This window comes from Toxorhynchites rutilus, chromosome 2, assembly GCF_029784135.1.
Source record: "Toxorhynchites rutilus septentrionalis strain SRP chromosome 2, ASM2978413v1, whole genome shotgun sequence".
NCBI classification, from domain to species: Eukaryota; Metazoa; Arthropoda; class Insecta; order Diptera; family Culicidae; genus Toxorhynchites; species Toxorhynchites rutilus.
This window is the reverse complement of record NC_073745.1, coordinates 113,633,608-113,653,676: the sequence shown is the minus strand read 5'-3', so window position 1 is coordinate 113,653,676 and position 20,069 is coordinate 113,633,608. Positions and strand designations below refer to the sequence as shown.

The 20,069-nt window shown below is 37.4% G+C and overlaps 1 protein-coding gene across 7 annotated transcripts in view; it reads left to right on the top strand.

Moving 5' to 3' along the window:
* Positions 1–20,069, top strand: part of LOC129764405 (bestrophin-4-like) — a 65,418-nt gene that overhangs the window by 13,381 nt on the left and 31,968 nt on the right. For 6 of the 7 annotated variants that reach the window (XM_055763447.1, XM_055763453.1, XM_055763445.1 and 3 more), the window contains one exon: positions 13,102–13,814. In XM_055763447.1, the coding sequence (XP_055619422.1) occupies positions 13,744–13,814 (71 nt within the window). In that variant the 5' untranslated portion in view covers positions 13,102–13,743. Of the gene's footprint in view, positions 1–12,841; positions 13,031–13,101; positions 13,815–20,069 lie in introns of all 7 variants that reach the window. The other variant, XM_055763446.1, reaches the window with a different exon arrangement.

Below are 20,069 nucleotides of genomic sequence, written 5' to 3'. Positions count from 1 at the left end.
TAAATTTTGTTTTGCCCTCCACTCACCCTTATCCCGAAGATACTCTCATTTGGAAATCCTAGAGTTGGGCTCCATTTATTTAAAAAAAAACAGGACACACACAAGAACATAAACATGAAGAACAAAATTTTATAAATCCCAGTGCAATATAATATTTCTTTAAGAATTTCTCTTTCATAAAACAAGAGAAAAAAAAGTAAATAAAAAAATGTATGGGGCTGTGCCTAGAACACGACCACATTTTCGACGTATAACTACGGAAAGTTTAGTTTATTAACCTAGATCTTTCAAACGACCACTTCACAAAACGGAGGGGTTTTCGGTTACATACCGGTTGTTACATAGTAACAACGAAAACATCAAAGCTGAAATAAACAAATTGAGTTATCACAGTTCCGTTTTTGTGGAAAAACTTTCCTCCGATATGACGGTGAAGACATTTGAAGACATTTTTTCGTATCATGTGAAGACATTTGGAAAAATCACCTGGCATCCCTGCTTGTGGAAAGAAACACTTCTCCATACTACTCTTTCACTTGTCCTCAAACGACAATTCATTCCCACTCGACCCTCACCGGCAACGATGTTGCTCCGATGACCACCAAACGCTTCTTCTTCTTTCTTGGCTTTAAAAGGCTTTAAACTTCTCAGTTCATTCGCCTCTAATGAGCAAATTATTTTACGTATACTCTGTTTTATTGTGCTCCATACTTTGATCAGGGCTTGGAAATATTGAGCTTGTTAACTAATATTGAAAATATATTTTTAGCAGTGTAACGCGTTCATTTTGCTTGTTGATGCTGCTGTCATTCATTCGACGTCAAACAAATTTACAACAGTGTTCAATTATATCATTCTGTGCTATCTGAACTTTCCTTAAAGTTCGAGTCATGAGCAGAGCTGCATTTTTTTCATCAATGTCACTGACAACTGACGAGGCACGTTAGTCACTTCCTATTGACAAAAATCTCGGTCAAATGGTGACTGACAACAATTTGCCTGTTACTGAGCTTTGTCAATACACTTTGACCGATCAAGTAGGCGGTAAAATTGTCCATAATGAATTGATGATTGTCGCAGATTGCATTTTTTTTTCATCGAGCAAAGCTTCGATTTTCATTCCGGTTGTTGTTTTTGTATTTACTGAAGTAAATACTATGTCGAACTCGCGATAACGTGTGAGCGATTGCAAACCATTTAGGCAACGGAATATATAATTGTCAAAAGCTTGAACAATCTCTACATGCTGAATTAATGAAGTAATTTCTCTTTTCGTTGAAATTTCTGCCCGATATCGAAATTCACGTATTTGAAAGTCCCTTTAGACTCATTTATATCCTTTGTTCTCCTCGAAGTTTTAGCATTTTATATAAGAATGGTATTCAAGTAGCAACGTGAACAAATGCATCCTGGTAAACGTGTAAACTTCCATTACATCAGGTGACATGGTTTTTCTTGTCTTGACGATCATAGTGCTTCATAGTGCTACTATTGCTACATGCTTTGATGGTCAAAACACTCTGACAAACTATTTAGCATCAAAGAGTGAGGAATTTATTTTGTCGGTTTATGTTTTGTTGCACGTCGTTTAGTGGTAATGTTGCAATGGTCGTCATAGTAGCCGAAATATATGCAGTGACTGTGACAAATTGCAACTCTGGTCATGAGAATTCATTCTCATTTATTCATTGCCATTGAATTGTCAGGAATGTTCGGACTGTTCATTTTCAATATCCCGATAAGTGTGTGATTTTCTCATTGAGTTAGTGCCTTGCTTATTCAGTTATTTTTGAAGTTACTCCGAAAGGGCAACGCAAATCGGTGGCGCAAGCGGAAATGCCAACAAAAGAGCAAGATGCATGCACACTAACAGCTAAGGATTGCATAGGCTTGGACGGCGAGGAAGTTATGTTCGTGTTTTCGGAATTTGAGTCAACAATTAAATGCTCGAAATTTGAGTCAAGACGGTATTTTTTACATCGGAATTGGAGTCTTTCGAAGCATTTCTGACAATTGGAATTTCACTTTGCATATTCACTATGTAAAATGAAAGCATTTTAACTGAGGCGGAAACCTTGCATGCTTGAACAATTTAATTTCTTGTTACTATTATGAGCTACTATTACTATTACTTCGTTGTCTTTCTCAACGAATTTCTACATTTCGTCAGTGTCCGAGAACGATGCTGATAGTGAATGAACTGGTATATTAATATCAATGAATGACAAAACTGGGGATATTTCCTTTTGCTCACATTCCGTGAACGCAGAGCAGAACGAAAAAAGAGAATGAACGAAACTGGATGAATCAACTGTGAGTGGCTTGCTGTGAGTGAAGTTTGGCGTTGGTTCATTTTCGGTATCCCGAATGTAATGGTATAATGATCGAATGTGGTCGGAAATTCAACTGAAAAGATTGATGTGAAACATATATTTCCAAGCACTGACTTTGATACAGCGGGTTCTTCTTCTTCTTCGAGACAGGCTTGTGCAGTGAATGTGATGCAACATGTTTGCGTCTCTTTCGTTGTTGTATCGAGCCGTGTGTGTTTCTATGTGTGTGATATCAGCATTAGGAATGAATATAGTCCGCTCGCTTGGCCTGCTGGATTGAGACTGTGATATCAACGAACGACGTAATGAATTATAGAGGATTTAAACTTTTCAGTTCATTCGCCTCTAGTCTGGATAGAAACTGTGATATCAAGTCGGGGATGGCTTATTTATATCAAATGAGTTGAAAAAGGGTAGAAACGAATGTATTAGTTGCTCGTTATTGATGGTACGAATAGGGTTTGCACACAAATCGGCAAAACAAATTCATGGGATAATGGGAATGCTTCCAGTTTTCATGAATTTAAACCATTTATAGACCATGGATTTGTAATGTATAGCGATATTTTACTCGATTTATAACACTATGGATAAGTTTAGTAGTCGGAATATAAGTCTAAAGGAGAATGGAGGATTGGTAGTCTGTATATTATATTATTTTCAGATACCTATCATGTAACAGTTGTAGTTTTTTTTAGTTTCGCAAACTACTATTCCATATTGCAGTAGTGAGTAGTGGCAATGGATTTATGGCAAAAAAATAATCATCGAATTTCGAAAACCAACCATGTACAATTTGTTTATTGGCCCTAAAAATGACCTGTGCAAAGTTTCAGCTTAATCGGACATGATTTAGGGGTGCCTCAAAGCGCTCAAAGTTTTGATTTCTTGGCAACTCAGGCTGTCCCGAAAAGTCGATTTTCGGCCAAAATTTTTTTTCGGGATACCACCAGATCTCAACGTTTTTTACATTTTTAAGACATTTGGCATCGAAAAAAAAATCGATTTTTCAAATTTCCTTTACTATTGGGAGATTTCCGAGGATCAAAAAATCAAAACTTTGAGGCCCCTCTAAATCATATCCGATTGAGCTGAAACTTTACAAAGGTCATTTTTTTGGACCAATAAACAAAATGTACATGGTTGGTTTTTGAAATTTGACATGACCATTTTCACTGCCACCCTAGTATACAAAATAAAAAAAATCAACCATTTCTGCAATACAAACGAGGGTACTCTCTTCAACATAGCACAAAGTGAGCAAATTTTTTTATTCTAAATCATTGATTTGTTGTGTCCATGATAAACCTGTGTCTATTTAATGTGGTTCACCTTAAAATGGTTCACCTTGTCTAAACATCCTCAAACTTTGGGTCGGGACAAGGGAAGATTTCTTTTTATAGGTGAGTGAAAGAACATATACGAGCTCTGTTCAGAAGTATCGCGACTTTCGAATTTACGCGGGTTTACGGGTTTCCGGCACGCTTTGCGTCCTTTACATCTTTTCGACCATCCAAGAACATTTTTTCGAACTCCGATAACATTGCTTCGTTCCAAGATAGGTTCACCAGATGTCACAATTAACATTCAAAATGTGTTCGCGCACTTAATTTTGTCTTTCACACAACATTTGATACAAATTCTTTGATCCATTTTTGCAATAAGCAAAAATCGAAGATGAACCAAAACACGCGTAAGAAAAGCAGTTGTCAAAAATTAACTGAACATTTGAAATAGGTGTACTTGTCGGCATAAGTGAGAGACATGAGTACCAACATAATGCCACAAAAAAAAATCTAGAATCGAATATACGTAACCCGCGTAAATTCGAAAGTCGCGATACTTTTTGAACAGACTTAACGACAAACTTAAGTGACAAACTTAATAACAAAAGATTTTTCAAAATTACAGGTTGGACTCGATTATATACTGACACGATTGTATATGATTCGATTATGTACAGTTTTAGACTCGTACAATTTGAGAGATTATATACAGTTAATTTTTTTTATTTCAAATACAACAGAGAAAAAGTTCAATAACTCTGTCGTTGTTGGAATTCTAACATATGCGTAGAAGTATTTTTATTATCAAATACGATCCTCCATCGCCTTCTGAAAGAATTAAGATTTTTATATGAGAAAGGTGTTTTATGACTTTAAGAGGATAAATCAAAAATTGAATTCTTCTTTTATATTCAAAAAACGAAAAATATATGCATAAAAATCAAATGAAACAAATATTATTTTTATTCCATTATATACAGGATTCGATTACCTTTTTTTGGGTGAATTTTTTGTGCCATTTTTTTTGTGCACGTTTGACGAAGTTTTCGTCCATTTAGTTTTTTTCGATGTTTTATATGCATATGCATATTTGCGTTTAAATTATCCACTTCTCAAATCATTCCCATCCTTCCATCAAATGCACTATGATGCGCATGATTTCTAATTGCAACAAGTTTCGACAAGCAACTAAAAGCACAATATAGTCACGCGCAACCTGAAAAGGCAAAATTGCCCATCGCGAAGCTGTAAAACAAAAGAAAATCGAACGGTGAACGGCGTGGATTTGAGTTATTTTCTTGGGGAAACTTTTTTTATGCGGTCTCTATCTACTGCACAAAGTTTTATTGACGTAGGACTACGTCTTTCATTTCTATACCGGGGTGTAAAATCAAAGTTTCGAAAACGAAAGCGTTACGCCGGAGACCGAGATTTTGAGCACTAATAGCTCCTAAACAACTGAACGACATGGTATGATAAACACTTCATTCGAATGATAAAATGTCTACACGTTTTATACTTGTTACTTTCTGATCCAAAAACTTGTTTCAATAGTCTTAAATTTGCTTTCAAAACAGGCTATTGAAATCACCAATCGGTATATAAGCGAGCGCCGCTCGGAAATCCACTCAGTTCAAATTGAACAGCGATTGGAGCATGTTGTCGCTATTGTGGTGAAGCTCTTCGTTTAAGCGCGTTAAGCGCGGATGAACGGTGTCACCAAGAGCCTGTTTGTGCACCTTAGGCCAGAAGGGAATCCATCAGGAGGAGAGTGATGCCACAAACGGTTCCCCGGGAAGATCTCGAAGCAGCCGCTACACACACATACACGCGCGGAATTCTTTCCGTTTGGATGCCATTCAGCATCGAGAAAGATCCGGAAAATAATCTGCCAGTTCCTCTGGGAATTTAAAAATACATTCATGTGAAAGAGTTTATTTTAATGTTTTCTATCCATGTAACACTGTGACCAAATATGTTTCAATCAAGTGTTATTAACAGATGGTTATCGAGTTAGCATTAACCACTGGTGGGCTTCCAGTATCGAGGAAAATGTGGAAATATCTAATCGTTACTGAAAATAATCTGCCAGTTCCTCTGGGAATTTAAAATTACATTCATGTGAAAGAGTTTATTTGAATGTTTTCTATCCATGTAACACTGTGACCAAATTCATTTGGTTTTGTGATTTTTCAATCAATCGCAATTAACAGGATAGCTTCTGAAGATTATTCTTCCCCATCAGTAGGATATTTCCGTATCCAATATTGTATGCGCCCGCAATCGATTATTGCTCAGTCGCCGAAAGTTCCGAGCTCAGAGAGTTCATTCCCCTCTAGTTTGCCTTCCAAATTGCCATCGTAAACCACGCCTTCTCTCGATTCAATCACGCACAAAAAGCATACTTAAGCGATATTCTGGTGGTGAGACGCATTCATTTTTCGTGAGTACATCGACAAGACAACATCGTTGCTGAGGGTACTGGTCGGCGAAGGATCGAGATCTGCCCTGAAACGCAAGCAGTTTGTTTGAAACTGTGAGGGAGCACAGAGAAGCCTATCCTTCAGGAGAAGAGAAGGTGACCATCGAAGCAGCCGCTACACACACACATACGCGCACGGAATTATTTCCGTTTGGATGCCATTCAGCATCGAGAAAGATCCGGAAAATAATCTGCCAGTTCCTCTGGGAATTTAAAATTACATTCATGTGAAAAAGTTTATTTTAATGTTTTCTATCCATGTAACACTGTGACCAAATACATTTGGTTTTGTGATTTTTCAATCAATCGCAATTAACAGGATAGCTTCTGAAGATTATTCTTCCCCATCAGTAGGATATTTCCGTATCCAATATTGGATGCATAAAACCTTGTGCCTCCAACGTAACGCTCTCGTTTTCGAAGTCCCCCAAATATTCATTCATTCAGAATGAATTCAGATTCAACTTCAAACAAATGATATCTAAATCAACGATAGTCCTACGTCACCCTTGCGGTTATACCATAGATATAACCCACTTCCTGTTTTTTTTCAAATTGTGTAGCGAACACGATTTTTCAAAGCTACTGGTGAAGTTTCGTACGATTTTTGATGTAGGACTAAGTATTTCAGTTCCGAAAACGGGGGAGTAACGCTTGGACTGAGCGGAGTGGTATGATAATTATTTTATTCGAAATACAAAATGGTCAAGAGTTATATGATTGTTAATTATAGACCGGAAAACTTGATTCAGTAGATTTCAAATTGCTTTGAGAACAGACTATTGAAATTACATAAATCCGTATCTAAGTTAGCGCACACTTGGAAATCCATTCAATTGTATTGTCATGTTAGATGCGGAAGGTCGCGCTCACACGCCTATGCATTATGATGTTCTATTTCAATTCCATTTCGTTTCTGCACCCGAACTGAAAGAAGCATTTAGCGCAAATCGGGGTATCGATGATAGTTCAATACCGATGGTTGCCATTGACAGTTGGATTTGACAGTGAGGAATACGAAATATTTAATATGGTGTAGTGAATATTTCACCATATCAAAAAAATCATATTGATGAAAGCAGTGTTATAAAATAATTTTGTTTATGAATGACGCAATCGATCGTCGTTTCCAAATGTTGGGAAGGGGGCCTCATTTTTGCTGTGTAATTCCGAGGAGGAATTCATTCCTTCTCAAGCGTTCATAATTCTGCTCCGGATCAACGATAATTCCAATTGTCGGGGCTTGGGGAGGAGGTACTATTTGCGCTGGGTATTTCGGAGGAATAGATTCTTCCTTTGAGCGTTGATGATTCTTTTCCGGTTAAACGAAGTGATATGATAATCACTTCATTCAAAAGATGAAATGTCTAAGAGTTATATGCTTGTTACTTATTGATCGCTAAGCCAACGTTAGTCTTACGCCCCATTTTTTGTTTTTATTTCCTGTTAATTCCAACATTTTACTATAAATATGTAGACGACAATGCTTTGGTAGAATAAAGTAAGTAGGGAGAACATTGAATACAATTGCCAAATTGGCATATTTTCGGACCAATTGTTACGAATGCAAAGGCCACGAAAAGTCGAAACGTGTCATTTGATCTAAAATAAATAATCATAAATATTATTTAAAAAAAACGGTAACACAGGGGAACAACACTATAAGCTCTTTTATAAATATCCAATTTTCAACAGGAAATTGTCTCCTAGTCTATTTAATCTGAAGATGTATCCTATTTCGACTCTTGATTTTTCGTCTAAAACACCTCGTAAGAAATAATACTCATAGTGAAGCAAAAAACAAAAAAAAAACACACACACAGATATCCACCTATGAGAACGGAAGTAACTGGCACAAACGTTCAGTTTTTGGATTTCCTACCTCAGCTCATCACAATCGTACTCGAACGTAAAATGTTATGGCCCATAGAATGTGAATCGAAGCGGTGTGAACGAACTTGCCCTCGCGCCCGGATGTTAATAAGTTCAAGGTTATTGCGAGCTCGCCGCACGGTGCTTCCATGATGGGACAATAACATTTCGTGTTTTGGGGGACTGCTGCTGTGGGAATTCATCGTAATACTAGGCCCGCGGACGTACAAAAGATACCTCACTTTTTGCTATGATTTCGTTCCCTACGAGTGTAGATCTGCTGAACATGTTTTTTATTTCTTTAAATTTTTATCCCAGATTTGTTTCTGGTTTATCATTCAAGTTATATTTCAACTTGGGTTCCAGAATATTTATATCAATATAATTAGGAAACAAAACTGGTTTTGTCGATTTCATTCAAAGGGACAAATCTGTTCGTTTATGATATTTAGCTTTACACTCACCAATTTAATTTGATCTCTATAAATTGCGTACAGACAGAGCAAACCCCTCTATACGGTTCTGAGTAATTCATTCCGTTCTAATTCGCTTAACTGCGGGGATCTACACCGCGAAGGAGCGATCATAGCGAAGTCTAATTATTTCAGTGTAAATAGCACGTGAAGAGCGATTAGCAAGATCCACGGGGCGTTAAATGAGAAAAAACGACAACTGTTTGTTGCAGAAATCAGGTGGTTATAGTTCTAGCTTTTTCGACTGAGGTTGTTTATTGAAAAACTAAAAGATTCCACAATTGTTATATTCTGAAGACCATGGAATATAAAACGGCTAAATCTGTGTGTCAGACGGGTTAAAAGAACGCACAAAGCAATGTTGATGAGTAACGATACTGTACTATGACATGAACAACGGACATGAACCGAGTATCATGGGTTTTCTGTTTGATGCTCTGCCGACAATTCTCGCATGACTAGAGCATTGGCATGCGTGCGTTTGATTGAGGGGTTCTCGTTCGCTCTTTGGGATGATAGCTATAGTATTATAAGCTACTATTTTATTATTTTTCTGCGGTACATGCCACCAAGTGTCATTCATGTGAGCGTTCATCATACACCGCTTGGTAGCTGAATTCCTCATCATCAAAGCGCAAAGAAACGTGAGTGTGGGTGTTTGATCACTAGGATTGAATATGATGATACGATATTTCGAACAACAGAAATGAATCATATGAATGCCTTCATTGAAAATGAATGTGATTGATCTAGAATTTGTTATGTGGTAAAATTATAATGGAAATATGTAAGAGTATTGTTCAAAAAGTCCCATTCAAAGATAAAGTACACTTATACCAATGCCTTTTTGAATCCTCGAAGCACTTCTAGTTTTTGGTTTAACCCTTCATAGGTTTTTTCAGTTTTGAGAACTTGAAAAGGTCGCACGTGAACTTTTCGTTAATTCCCGGAAGGACTCCATCGTGGACTCCATCGTCAATAACTTTTTAATGTGTCCTTCAATCTTGATGAAACTTTCATTACTGAATAACAAACCATCCGGATCAAAACGCTGTCAATAATTTCTTTTGGTTTGCTAGCTTCAGAATGCATTTTCAGAATATACACCAAGTAAACATTGTCGTGCGGAAGTAAAGCTTTTCTGCTTTGTGAATTTAACTATTTCAAAAAAATTAAAAGTACTTGTAGGTTTGATCTTCTAATTGTTTTATTATTTATCGCACATTTTTTGTCGAAACTGAAACCAATCGAACCGGTGGTACATTCTTTTATTGCTTGTGGACCTCAAACCCTTCGACCCGACATTGCACTCATCGAGCGCAAAGAGAAAGAGAAAGAGAAAGAGAAAGAGAAAGAGAAAGAGAAAGAGAAAGAGAAAGAGAAAGAGAAAGAGAAAGAGAAAGAGAAAGAGAAAGAGAAAGAGAAAGAGAAAGAGAAAGAGAAAGAGAAAGAGAAAGAGAAAGAGAAAGAGAAAGAGAAAGAGAAAGAGAAAGAGAAAGAGAAAGAGAAAGAGAAAGAGAAAGAGAAAGAGAAAGAGAAAGAGAAAGAGAAAGAGAAAGAGAAAGAGAAAGAGAAAGAGAAAGAGAAAGAGAAAGAGAAAGAGAAAGAGAAAGAGAAAGAGAAAGAGAAAGAGAAAGAGAAAGAGAAAGAGAAAGAGAAAGAGAAAGAGAAAGAGAAAGAGAAAGAGAAAGAGAAAGAGAAAGAGAAAGAGAAAGAGAAAGAGAAAGAGAAAGAGAAAGAGAAAGAGAAAGAGAAAGAGAAAGAGAGAAAGAGGGAGTTGAGAGTTGGTTGGTTCAGGTGTCGAAAAAAGGGACTTCGTAGGCACGTTAAAGGTGTGTATTGATGAATATTTTATGTTCTTATAATCATTGATTCTACAAAGATTCAACCAATTTTCCAATGCTCTATAGTATCAATTAATTTTTTTTGAATAAACAGCTATCAACGATGCAAAGTTGACAAATAAAACATTTTTTTTCAAAATCTTCATGCGTCTCGACTCAACAGCGACAAATTGTCCGAACACATCGCCAAAGCGAACAGAATTAGTAAATTCACTTTCGATTGACAAACAAGGCCAATCAATTAGGGCATGTCACAAACAATTTTTAATTAATTATTTTCAACTTTGATGAAACTCTTTCACATGGAATTAAAATCGTTAGTAACTGCTTCAAACTCACTGTAAGATTTGGAAGAGTTTCCTAGAAATCATAATGAAATGTAACGCTTCCAATGCAGTTTAATTATTGGCATCGTTCAAGTCAATTCCAGCGGCCTTCAAGTCTCCACGGAATCTTGGTATCTCTAGCAACTACTCGCTTTCTGAAACTTCATCGTTGAAATTTGGCAATTTGGGAATCAACGTTTTCAGTTCGCTGCTAACACATGTATTGCTTGGATTGCTTTTGAAATATCAACTGCTTCTTTGACGATTGAAATGCAAACGATCAATGTTCTTTTTAGCAGAAAAAACTACCAGAGTATTGAGTGTGTCCCCAACGTTACTCAGAGACAATCCTCCGGTTTGCAAATAGTTCTGCGCTAGAACTACTTCACGAGGTACTTCGCACCAAAAGCACAGATAACACAGGAATGTGAAATCCAAAACTGCTGGAGGAAGGCACCATGCACTTACTTGATATGGTATTCAAGTTCTCGATAGGATCTCACAAAACTTATATGGCTGTAATCGGCCCATCGTTGTTCGCATAAGTTGGTTTCACAGCATTACAATGAGTTCGCGGCAACATTTTTGCCATTGCACCCATGTTACTGAGGAGCGCATCCCACCTGTAAGTTGAAACTACGAAAAACGATCAAACGAAACAGATTCAACAGTTCTTAAAAATGTCTCTCCTTGTGGATTCCCATCAAAAACACGTTGTCCTCATAAGTTCGAAGAGCGGTCTACAAATCTTGAATACGACTTTTTCGTGTTGCTTTATCAACAAAACCTGAACTCCTCCATTTGATCCTGATATGGTTGGAGCTTTTTAGAATCTTGTGAACTTCATGACACTTCATGAAATCTGAAGCGTAACTTTCCATGTAATGAAGCATGTCATTACTCAAATTAGCAATCTTTTGACCATCTGCTAAAACAAGAAACATTCTTTTACACGAACATTTCTATGGTGATATTCCTCACTGAGGTGACTTTCAAGGCCTCTATAGAATGAACAAAGAAAAATCACTAACGGGTGACGTTCATTCTAAAGTTTGGAAGATATTTTTTCAGAACAATATAATTATATTGATCGTGGGGGTCACCTCTTTGAGGGTGACCGCTCCCTTGCCCACGTACGCTACGCCACTGATTGAAATAATTTGTTCAGAAGTCTATTTAAGTCAACGAACGATCGTGAGTTTAATTACAGGACCTCCCATTGATTGAACTTAAGCGGACACGCAACCATGTGGCTACGAAGACCCCCGATATCAATGTGGTGCTCTCATCAATGATAACAAACTGACAATGCTTATACAATGTTATATGTGTTGAGCATATTTGGGATGATCCGGATATACTTGAAGATGTGGAGTTCATTTTCTATATAACTCAAAAAATATTTATGCTATACTAGCTGACCCCGCAAACTTCGTTCCGTCCAAAATTTGTTTTTTGTCATCAATACCTTCAAACATTCACGTTTTCTTACTAAGCGCAAGTTCATGGATCAAATCGCAGAACTGTTTATTGATTGATCTTCTAATCGACCCCGTTGAATTTACCTTTTACTATAAAATTCCTAGTACTTCTACCAAAACTCAAACATATCAGATTATCACTTGCAAATAACATGTTTCTTCGGTACATGGAATAAATGTTTGATACAGAAAATATGATAGTATAAAGACAGCCCTAAATCGGACAATTCCTTCCTCGAGTTTTGCTCTTATCAACACATTCGGCGATACATTTTTATTTCTATAAATAGAAGAAGATATATGAGTGACAGACAGACAGACAGACAGAAATCTATTTTTATATATATATAGATAACGATGAGTTTTACATTCTTACGTCTGTCCATTCAGTCCACAACAAGAGCTTTTGCATAATATCAGTGTCAACTCCCGTTCCCAAAAATATTTATTGTGTAAAAAATAGTCAGAAATTCGACTAGAAAGTAGTCACATATCGTAAAACATCCGAAAACAAACCATGTCGTTTTTTCTAACGAAAAGCTCAATATCAGTCCCTAGGAACTGACACGGAGTTCAACGTGTTAACAGAACTAACTCATTACTGTTCATAATAGACGGAATTTCTTATCTATGATTACATATGACAACTATGAGATACGGTGAGCAAAGTGACGTACGTGAATGGACAGCCCAAATACAAACAATCATTATCTCTAGGTGATTTCAATTTTTTTTCGTCTTCAGGATACTAAATCAAGGGCATTAGTTCTTGCAGAAAACACAATCATTTTCGACCGCACCAGAGACAAACCGGTTTATCTCGCGCTATTTATTATCAGCTCGTCAAATTCCACCGAAAGTGGACTGCGCCAGGGAACCATGACATCAAAGCTAAACATCTGCTCAGCCATTCTTCGTTCCGTCAGTTCTTATGTACAACACTCCATTCACACATTCGTCAGCAGAACAAAGCGTATTTATCTCATTCCAATTTTTAATTTCAGAGCCACCCGTTGTCGCGAGGTAACATGTCGGGGCAGCAACAAGTGCAGTGATTGTAGTGATGCGTTCAACGTCCAAGACATGTGTGTCTCATCAGCGCTAATTAGGATTAACAGAAGTGTGGTCGTCACTTCAGCTCCCACATATGGGAAAGGTGCCAAGTTACCGGTGTCCCATTTTATGATGTCATTTCTGCTTAAATCGCACCCTCGCGACAATCACATCATCTGACTGTGATGACAGCGGCCATGGTGTACGCCAGTTCGATACGTGTGTGATAAATGTGACGTCATGTGATATGAACAAAAATTCGTTGTAATTGAATTTCACTCGTGAAATCGGCTTTCGGCTGGAAGCTATGCTGAGAAGAATTTCGTTTGCTGAAAAATTAAAAGTCGGAAGCCATACGGTTGATGTGTTGCGATTGAATCGTAAAGTGAGTCAATTAAAAAAGAAAGATATATTCGTCGAGTGGAAGCATTAAGAGCTTATGTGTTTAATAGTTTTCGGAAACCGTTAGCATATTTTTATACACGAAACGACCCATTGGAAACACCAACTCAGAGTATCAATAATTCTTTGTGAATTGATCCGACGTATTTGCCGAACAGCTTTCGAATACTGCGACAGCTTACATCGTCAAAATGACCGTTACCTATACCGCTGAAGTTGCCACTTGTCGAGGCTTTGGATGCTTTTTGAAATTGTTGATCAGGTAAGTTCGGATAGAATTAATGTTATTCTTATTCCACCATGATTACGAAGGAAAAACATTCAACGCGACCCACCATAGTATTGTTGAAATTGATTGCGTTTTTCGCTCATCCAACCAAATGACCCAATTAATCATCATCTTACCGTGAATTGTTCTAATCTTCAATTATTAAATTTGTCGTTAGAAAATTAAGTTGATACACATTGAGCGGAAGTTGTTATAACATGTTCTAAATTAAATGTTTTCACCAGTCCAATCGTGCTGGAAGAAAACAAAACTTGTTCTGAATACTTACGGAAGGAAGCAATGTGCATAAAAAAAAAAAATACAATTTACATCGATAGCTGCCGATGCTATTTAACTCCGCTGTCTTATTTGCCTCAGTCAAACATTTACCCCTCGAACAACGTCATGTGGCGATTAGTAACGAGAACCTTCGGTTCTGTTGCTCACTATCGGTTCGTCAATTGCTCCTTTATCGTAATGACAGATAACTGGAGGAGATGGAGAATGGTCAGAGGCAAACATACAAGATTTTGTTTTTTGTTGTCTCAGTTTCAGTCGAATGTTTCATTTGTTTATCATGCGTCGGATTTCTGTTATATTACAAATGCTGGGAACAGATTGGAAAACAATGACCCATTTGTGCTGCGCAGTGTGAGAATATAAATCATAATACCATGGAATCGTTACTTTACCAGCTTGATTCACAAAATAAACACTAAATTTATTATTCGCCTGACACTCACCATGATCGATTTAGGTGATGGCAAAACAATCGACTATTGGTGTCACCCACCAATTCACTATGCAACGTGCAACGTGTCACAATGATAACTGCATGCTTCACTAAGCTTGAAAGCCCTGCACAAAACCACAACAACGAGTAGATTATCCGCTTTATGGGATACGCTTCTTTACCACTACAAGCGATTAAGTTAAACGAAAGTAATTTGCATACATTAATTAAAATTATAAAATAACGAATGCCAACACGGATAGGTGACAACATTTTTCTCTGTTTTGAAAGATCTTATTGGACTCGGATACTACTTGTATACACATCAGCGGCTGATTTCTGTAATCGATATGCTTACGGTCGTTGATATAAAGGGTGTGTCACATCAAATTGCATCACGGAAAAAACGCTGTAGAAATTTAATTTTTAGGAATTATATCTTCAGCTTTCGCTTGTAATCAGATAAGAGTGTATAGATCACGTTGGCCATGCTTCACTGTCAATTTTTCGTAAATTTGGAAAAATGTCGTCGAACGAAAAAGAGCGTCGTGAATTAATCCTGTGCACTCATTTCGAGAATCCGGAGTTGTCACATCGGGACATCGGTAAGATGCTGGGAATCGTCCAATCCACGGTCAGCAGAGTACTAAAACGATACTTCGAGAACCTAACCATTGACCGAAAGGTGAAGAACGGCAAAAATGGATGCTCCGTCAGTGAAAAAGATCACAAGCGCGTAGTTAAGCAGTTTAGACGTGATCCGAGAAGTTCGGTCCGGGATGTCGCCAATAAGCTGAATTTGTCAAGTTCATTCGTCCAGCGGACCAAGCAGCGGGAGGGCCTGCGTACATACAAGGTTCAGAAGGCTCCTAACCGCGATGAAAGGCAAAACATGGTGGGGAAGACGCGAGCCCGGAAGCTGTACACCGAAATGCTGACGAAGCCGCATTGCCTGGTAATGGACGACGAAAACTACGTCAAAGCGGACTTTCGTCAGCTGCCGGACCTGTTGTTCTTCTCCGCGGAGGACAAATTCAGCGTTCGGGAGGAGATTCGCAAGCAGAAACTATCCAAGTTTGCCAAAAAGTACATGGTGTGGCAAGCGATCTGCTCTTGCGGAAAGCGGAGCGCCCCCTTCGTGATGACCGGCACGGTAAACGGGCAGGTTTACCTTAAGGGGTGCCTACAGAAGCGCTTACTACCACTATTGAAGCAGCACGAGGGCCCGACCATCTTCTGACCGGATCTCGCTTCGTGCCACTATTCAAAGGACGTGTTGGAGTGGTACGAAGCCAACGGGGTCACCTTCGTGCCAAAGGAAATGAACCCGCCCAACGCGTCGGAGCTTCGCCCAATAGAGAAATATTGGGCGATTATGAAGAAGGCCCTCCGGAAGAACCCAAAAGTTGTCAAATCGGAGGCGGACTTCAAGAGAAAATGGATTTCTGTTAAAAAAAAACTACAACCTGACGTTGTACAGAACCTTATGGACGGGGTAAAGAGGAAGGTGCGAGCATACGGGCTTGGGCTCGAAGTATGAATAAAAAGAAAATGCCAAAAGTTGTTTAATAGTTTTTATTTTACTGTCTAAAATTTTCAAAAGGATCGGTCTACTGGGCGAATTTCTACAGCGTTTTTCCGTGATGCAATTTGATGTGACACACCCTTTAAGTGGGAGAACTCCTGCCAAGACTTCGATACTCATCGTATCCTTTGCGGCTTAATTATATGAAACCTGGGGCTGATTGGAAGCATATTCCAAGACGGACAATATCGCGGTTTATACAACATTTCGACCGTGGATCGTTCTCCATCGCTGATGATGGTTGCGTGGACGTAGTTATCCTATAACAACACAAAGATGGTCAATTGAGGGCCCTGAGGGTTCTGGTTCTGCTCCATTATTCTGAGTACGGCATTCCACTTCGGTTTAAGGTTGTCTTTATGCTTATGGGAGCAATGTCGGGTGAGCTAGCACTTCACAGCACACCCTTTCTTGATAGTTCCCGACTGACCGATGGACATAGGTCCGGCATTGTCATGCTGTAAAATTATCACGTTGGGTCTATTCTCCCTTTCCTGTCGCTTCGCCTTCAGAGCTCTGCTCGAACCAGGGTTACCATATCTACAGAATAATCTGTATTTATACAGATTTTTCAGTCTTTTCGAAACCAAGAATCTGTAGATACCGATTACAGATTTGTTAGGTTTACATACAGATTTACAGATTTTTCAAAATAACGATCCAATATATGTAGGCATGATCACAATAATATTTTTTCCCAACTCACCAATTTTATTCATATAGCATTCGAATCAGTCTGAATGAGAGTCATTTTGGCATTCATGTGTAGAGTATAATACTGCTTTCTCATATTCAATCTAAGGCGAAAACATGCCAAAGTCTGCATCATCAGCTAGCTTTACAATAAATAAATATCACTGTTTATCTTTTTCCTACTAAAGCACAGTAAATGCGAATTTTTACGTGGATACCATCAACATTTTCAAATTCATATTGCCTATGCCAACCAATGATACTGAAGCTAAGATTATGCTTCAAAATCTTTATATATAAGATTTTGAACCATAATCAAGGTTTTTCCCACGAACGTATAACTCATCATCAAAGAAACGGCTGATCAGATTTCAGTCGTCTATATATTGTTGTGTCTGTCCACACTCAAATTAGAATGATAGATTGCTTTGAAGGATATTTTAAAAAAGGAAAATTTAAAAAAAGGGCTACGCATATGTACTGCAGTAAAAAGTGAAATCGAAAAAAATCATTACGGATTTGTTCTACAATGACATGTTTGTCCGATTGGAGTTAATTTATTCAATTGGAATTAATTTTGACAACATTGATATTTATGTTTCGCCATTTCGTAATTATTAATGAATTTTCAGGTGGAAAATTAAAATTAATCGCCAAAATGTGGTTATCAAATTCGAGTAAAGATTGTCCGATTTGAGCCGAGATACCTCCGTAGATCAATGTAACGGTGAGAAAAATTGTTTTTTTTTTTGAAAAATTTGGAAAAATCGGAAAAAAACTGAGCAATTTGAAACTGCTCTCGAGCTTGGTAATTTGATAGAGTTTATTGGAAATTATAGATTGATATTTATTTTCTATTATAGAATTTTAATTAAATTCTGAATAAAAATTCATTCGTGTCTACCAGTGCTAGTTGAAGGATTGATCAATTAATTTTCTGGAATTCAAGCCACGAGCATCCGCATACTGAAAGAATTTGAATGTTCAGAAGTATTCATATCAAAAAAACAATTTTGGGCAGGACAAAGTTAGCCGGGTTAGCTAAACGATCTTATAAATTTAAACCTTTGGTTTTGAATGGTCTTAAATTTCGACATATATGTCGTACTAATCGCAATTATTCTGACTTGAAGAAACAGTGATGTATAACTTTGTAAGGTGAACAAGATTTTTGTAAACTTCTAATAAGTATTTACTAAACAATGTTATTATGTATATTATTAAAAAATATTTGCTATAATTCTTTTTCGCGTGATATCTGTCGCATGTATCACCGAAATAATTAGTTTGTCGCCTTTTAGCTTTCTGTGTGAACATACAAAACAATGCTGTTTACATCCATACAGTGCCGCAATATACGGAGTTTTCCATTAATCCTTTCCTCGAGCACGGATGACATCTTTTGTTTATACTGAGTACCGTTATCTATTATTCATTGTAGCACCGTGTTGGTTCGAGAATAAGTTCACAACACATAAAAATCCTTTTAGAAAAAGTGTGAACTGATACATTGTTGCATAAATTTTAATATTAGTATCCTTCTTTGATGTGGTGTCTGAGAGCAGACAAATGACCGCAAAGAGTTAATACAGACCTTGAATTTTCTGAGAAAAAAACACAGATAAAAAGATTTTTGAGACCAAAAACACAGATTTTATTATAGCAACCCTGGTTAGAACGTATTAATTGTAGTTGGTACCGTTCACCAGTGATAGTTTAAGACCGCTGGAAGCATCTGCCGTATGTAGGGTAACACGGGGTGATTTGGACCACCCCTTTATCTCAAAAATTACGGCTCAACTTGGATTTTTTATAATATCATTTCCTTCTATTGTTGAACCGTATGTACCTAAAGTAAAAAAAAACTTTGGTAAAACTTCACAAGAAGGAGGAAAAGGGTAGCAGTAAATCCAACTTTTCTGTTCTGGAATCTGGCCAAGACACCTGGTATCGATCCCAAAACATTGTAACAATATCGATCCCAATTGATTGTAACATTATCCCAAAATACTTTACATAAACATAAGTATGTTTTTTTCGATGAAACACACACTGGATCAAATCACACCACAGACGGTCCAAATCACCCCGCATCAAATTTTAATGTCTAAAAATAATCTCTTTTATTTTATGATATATTTGGTAGATTGAAGTTTTATATAATGATTAAACATTATTTATTGAGAGAAAACAAGTGCAGCTCAGTATACAATGTGACATTTTTTATTTAGATCGTATTGGTTTGGAAATATTAGGCGATTTGCTTAGGTGGTCTAAATTCTCCCCCTTTTCCCTTAATGAAATTTACTCAATGGCTTTTCATGTTCTTCATCATCCAAAATCATTGCTTTTTAATCGTTTAAATCACCTTTCATACATTTGCACGCGAAACCCCAACCTCGCCATCCGATATATCACAAACAAGATAGAACAGTCGTCTTCAATGATGCCTCGAGTCAAAATACGAGCCGAGCTATCGATTCATGAGAAGGTAGTGCTTCTGAAACAAGGCGGCTCCTTTATTTCGAAGAGGCTTTAGAAGCATCATTGAATCTTTTCATGAAATTGTTTGAAAATAAGATTGGTCCGATTGTTTTACATTTTTTGCTTCATAGCATCGTTTCAAACTACTAACTATAGTGGGAATAGATATCATAGAGGTAAGATTCCAAAAATTTATCGGATCGATGTTGCACTAACCCGTCAAATATCGAGAAATTTTAACATTTTCCGGTGATACGTTAGGATCTTCCACTGTGCGATCTAAACTCATTTGGAAACAGATATCAATTTATTCGTATACAAATATATGTGAGTGTAGTAGGGCACACCAAATTGTAAAATCGTACATCCACAAACAGCCACTATAGTGATGAATACTTTCGCACACAAACAGTAGCTTGTCATTATCTTTGATCTATTAGAACTCTCAGATTCAACGAACACTAAGCCTTTCGTGGGTATTTCGTTTTCGTCACACACGATCGAATTAGCTGCAATTTATCCGACTGTTAATTACACTAGACCTTGAAATCCACCCCGCGTTTTTCCCTGGTGGCGTGTCGTAGCATTGCGTCGAGAGATTTGTGTGTTTTTGTAGGAAGCAGTCACGATAGATGACTTTAACGCTTGATTTGAACTATGTACTACTCCAACTGTTCTGAGTTTCGAACAGAATGTTCAAAGTCTAATACTTTTCAATTTCACTCCGATCTTGGAGTTTTGAAAGAAACCGTGC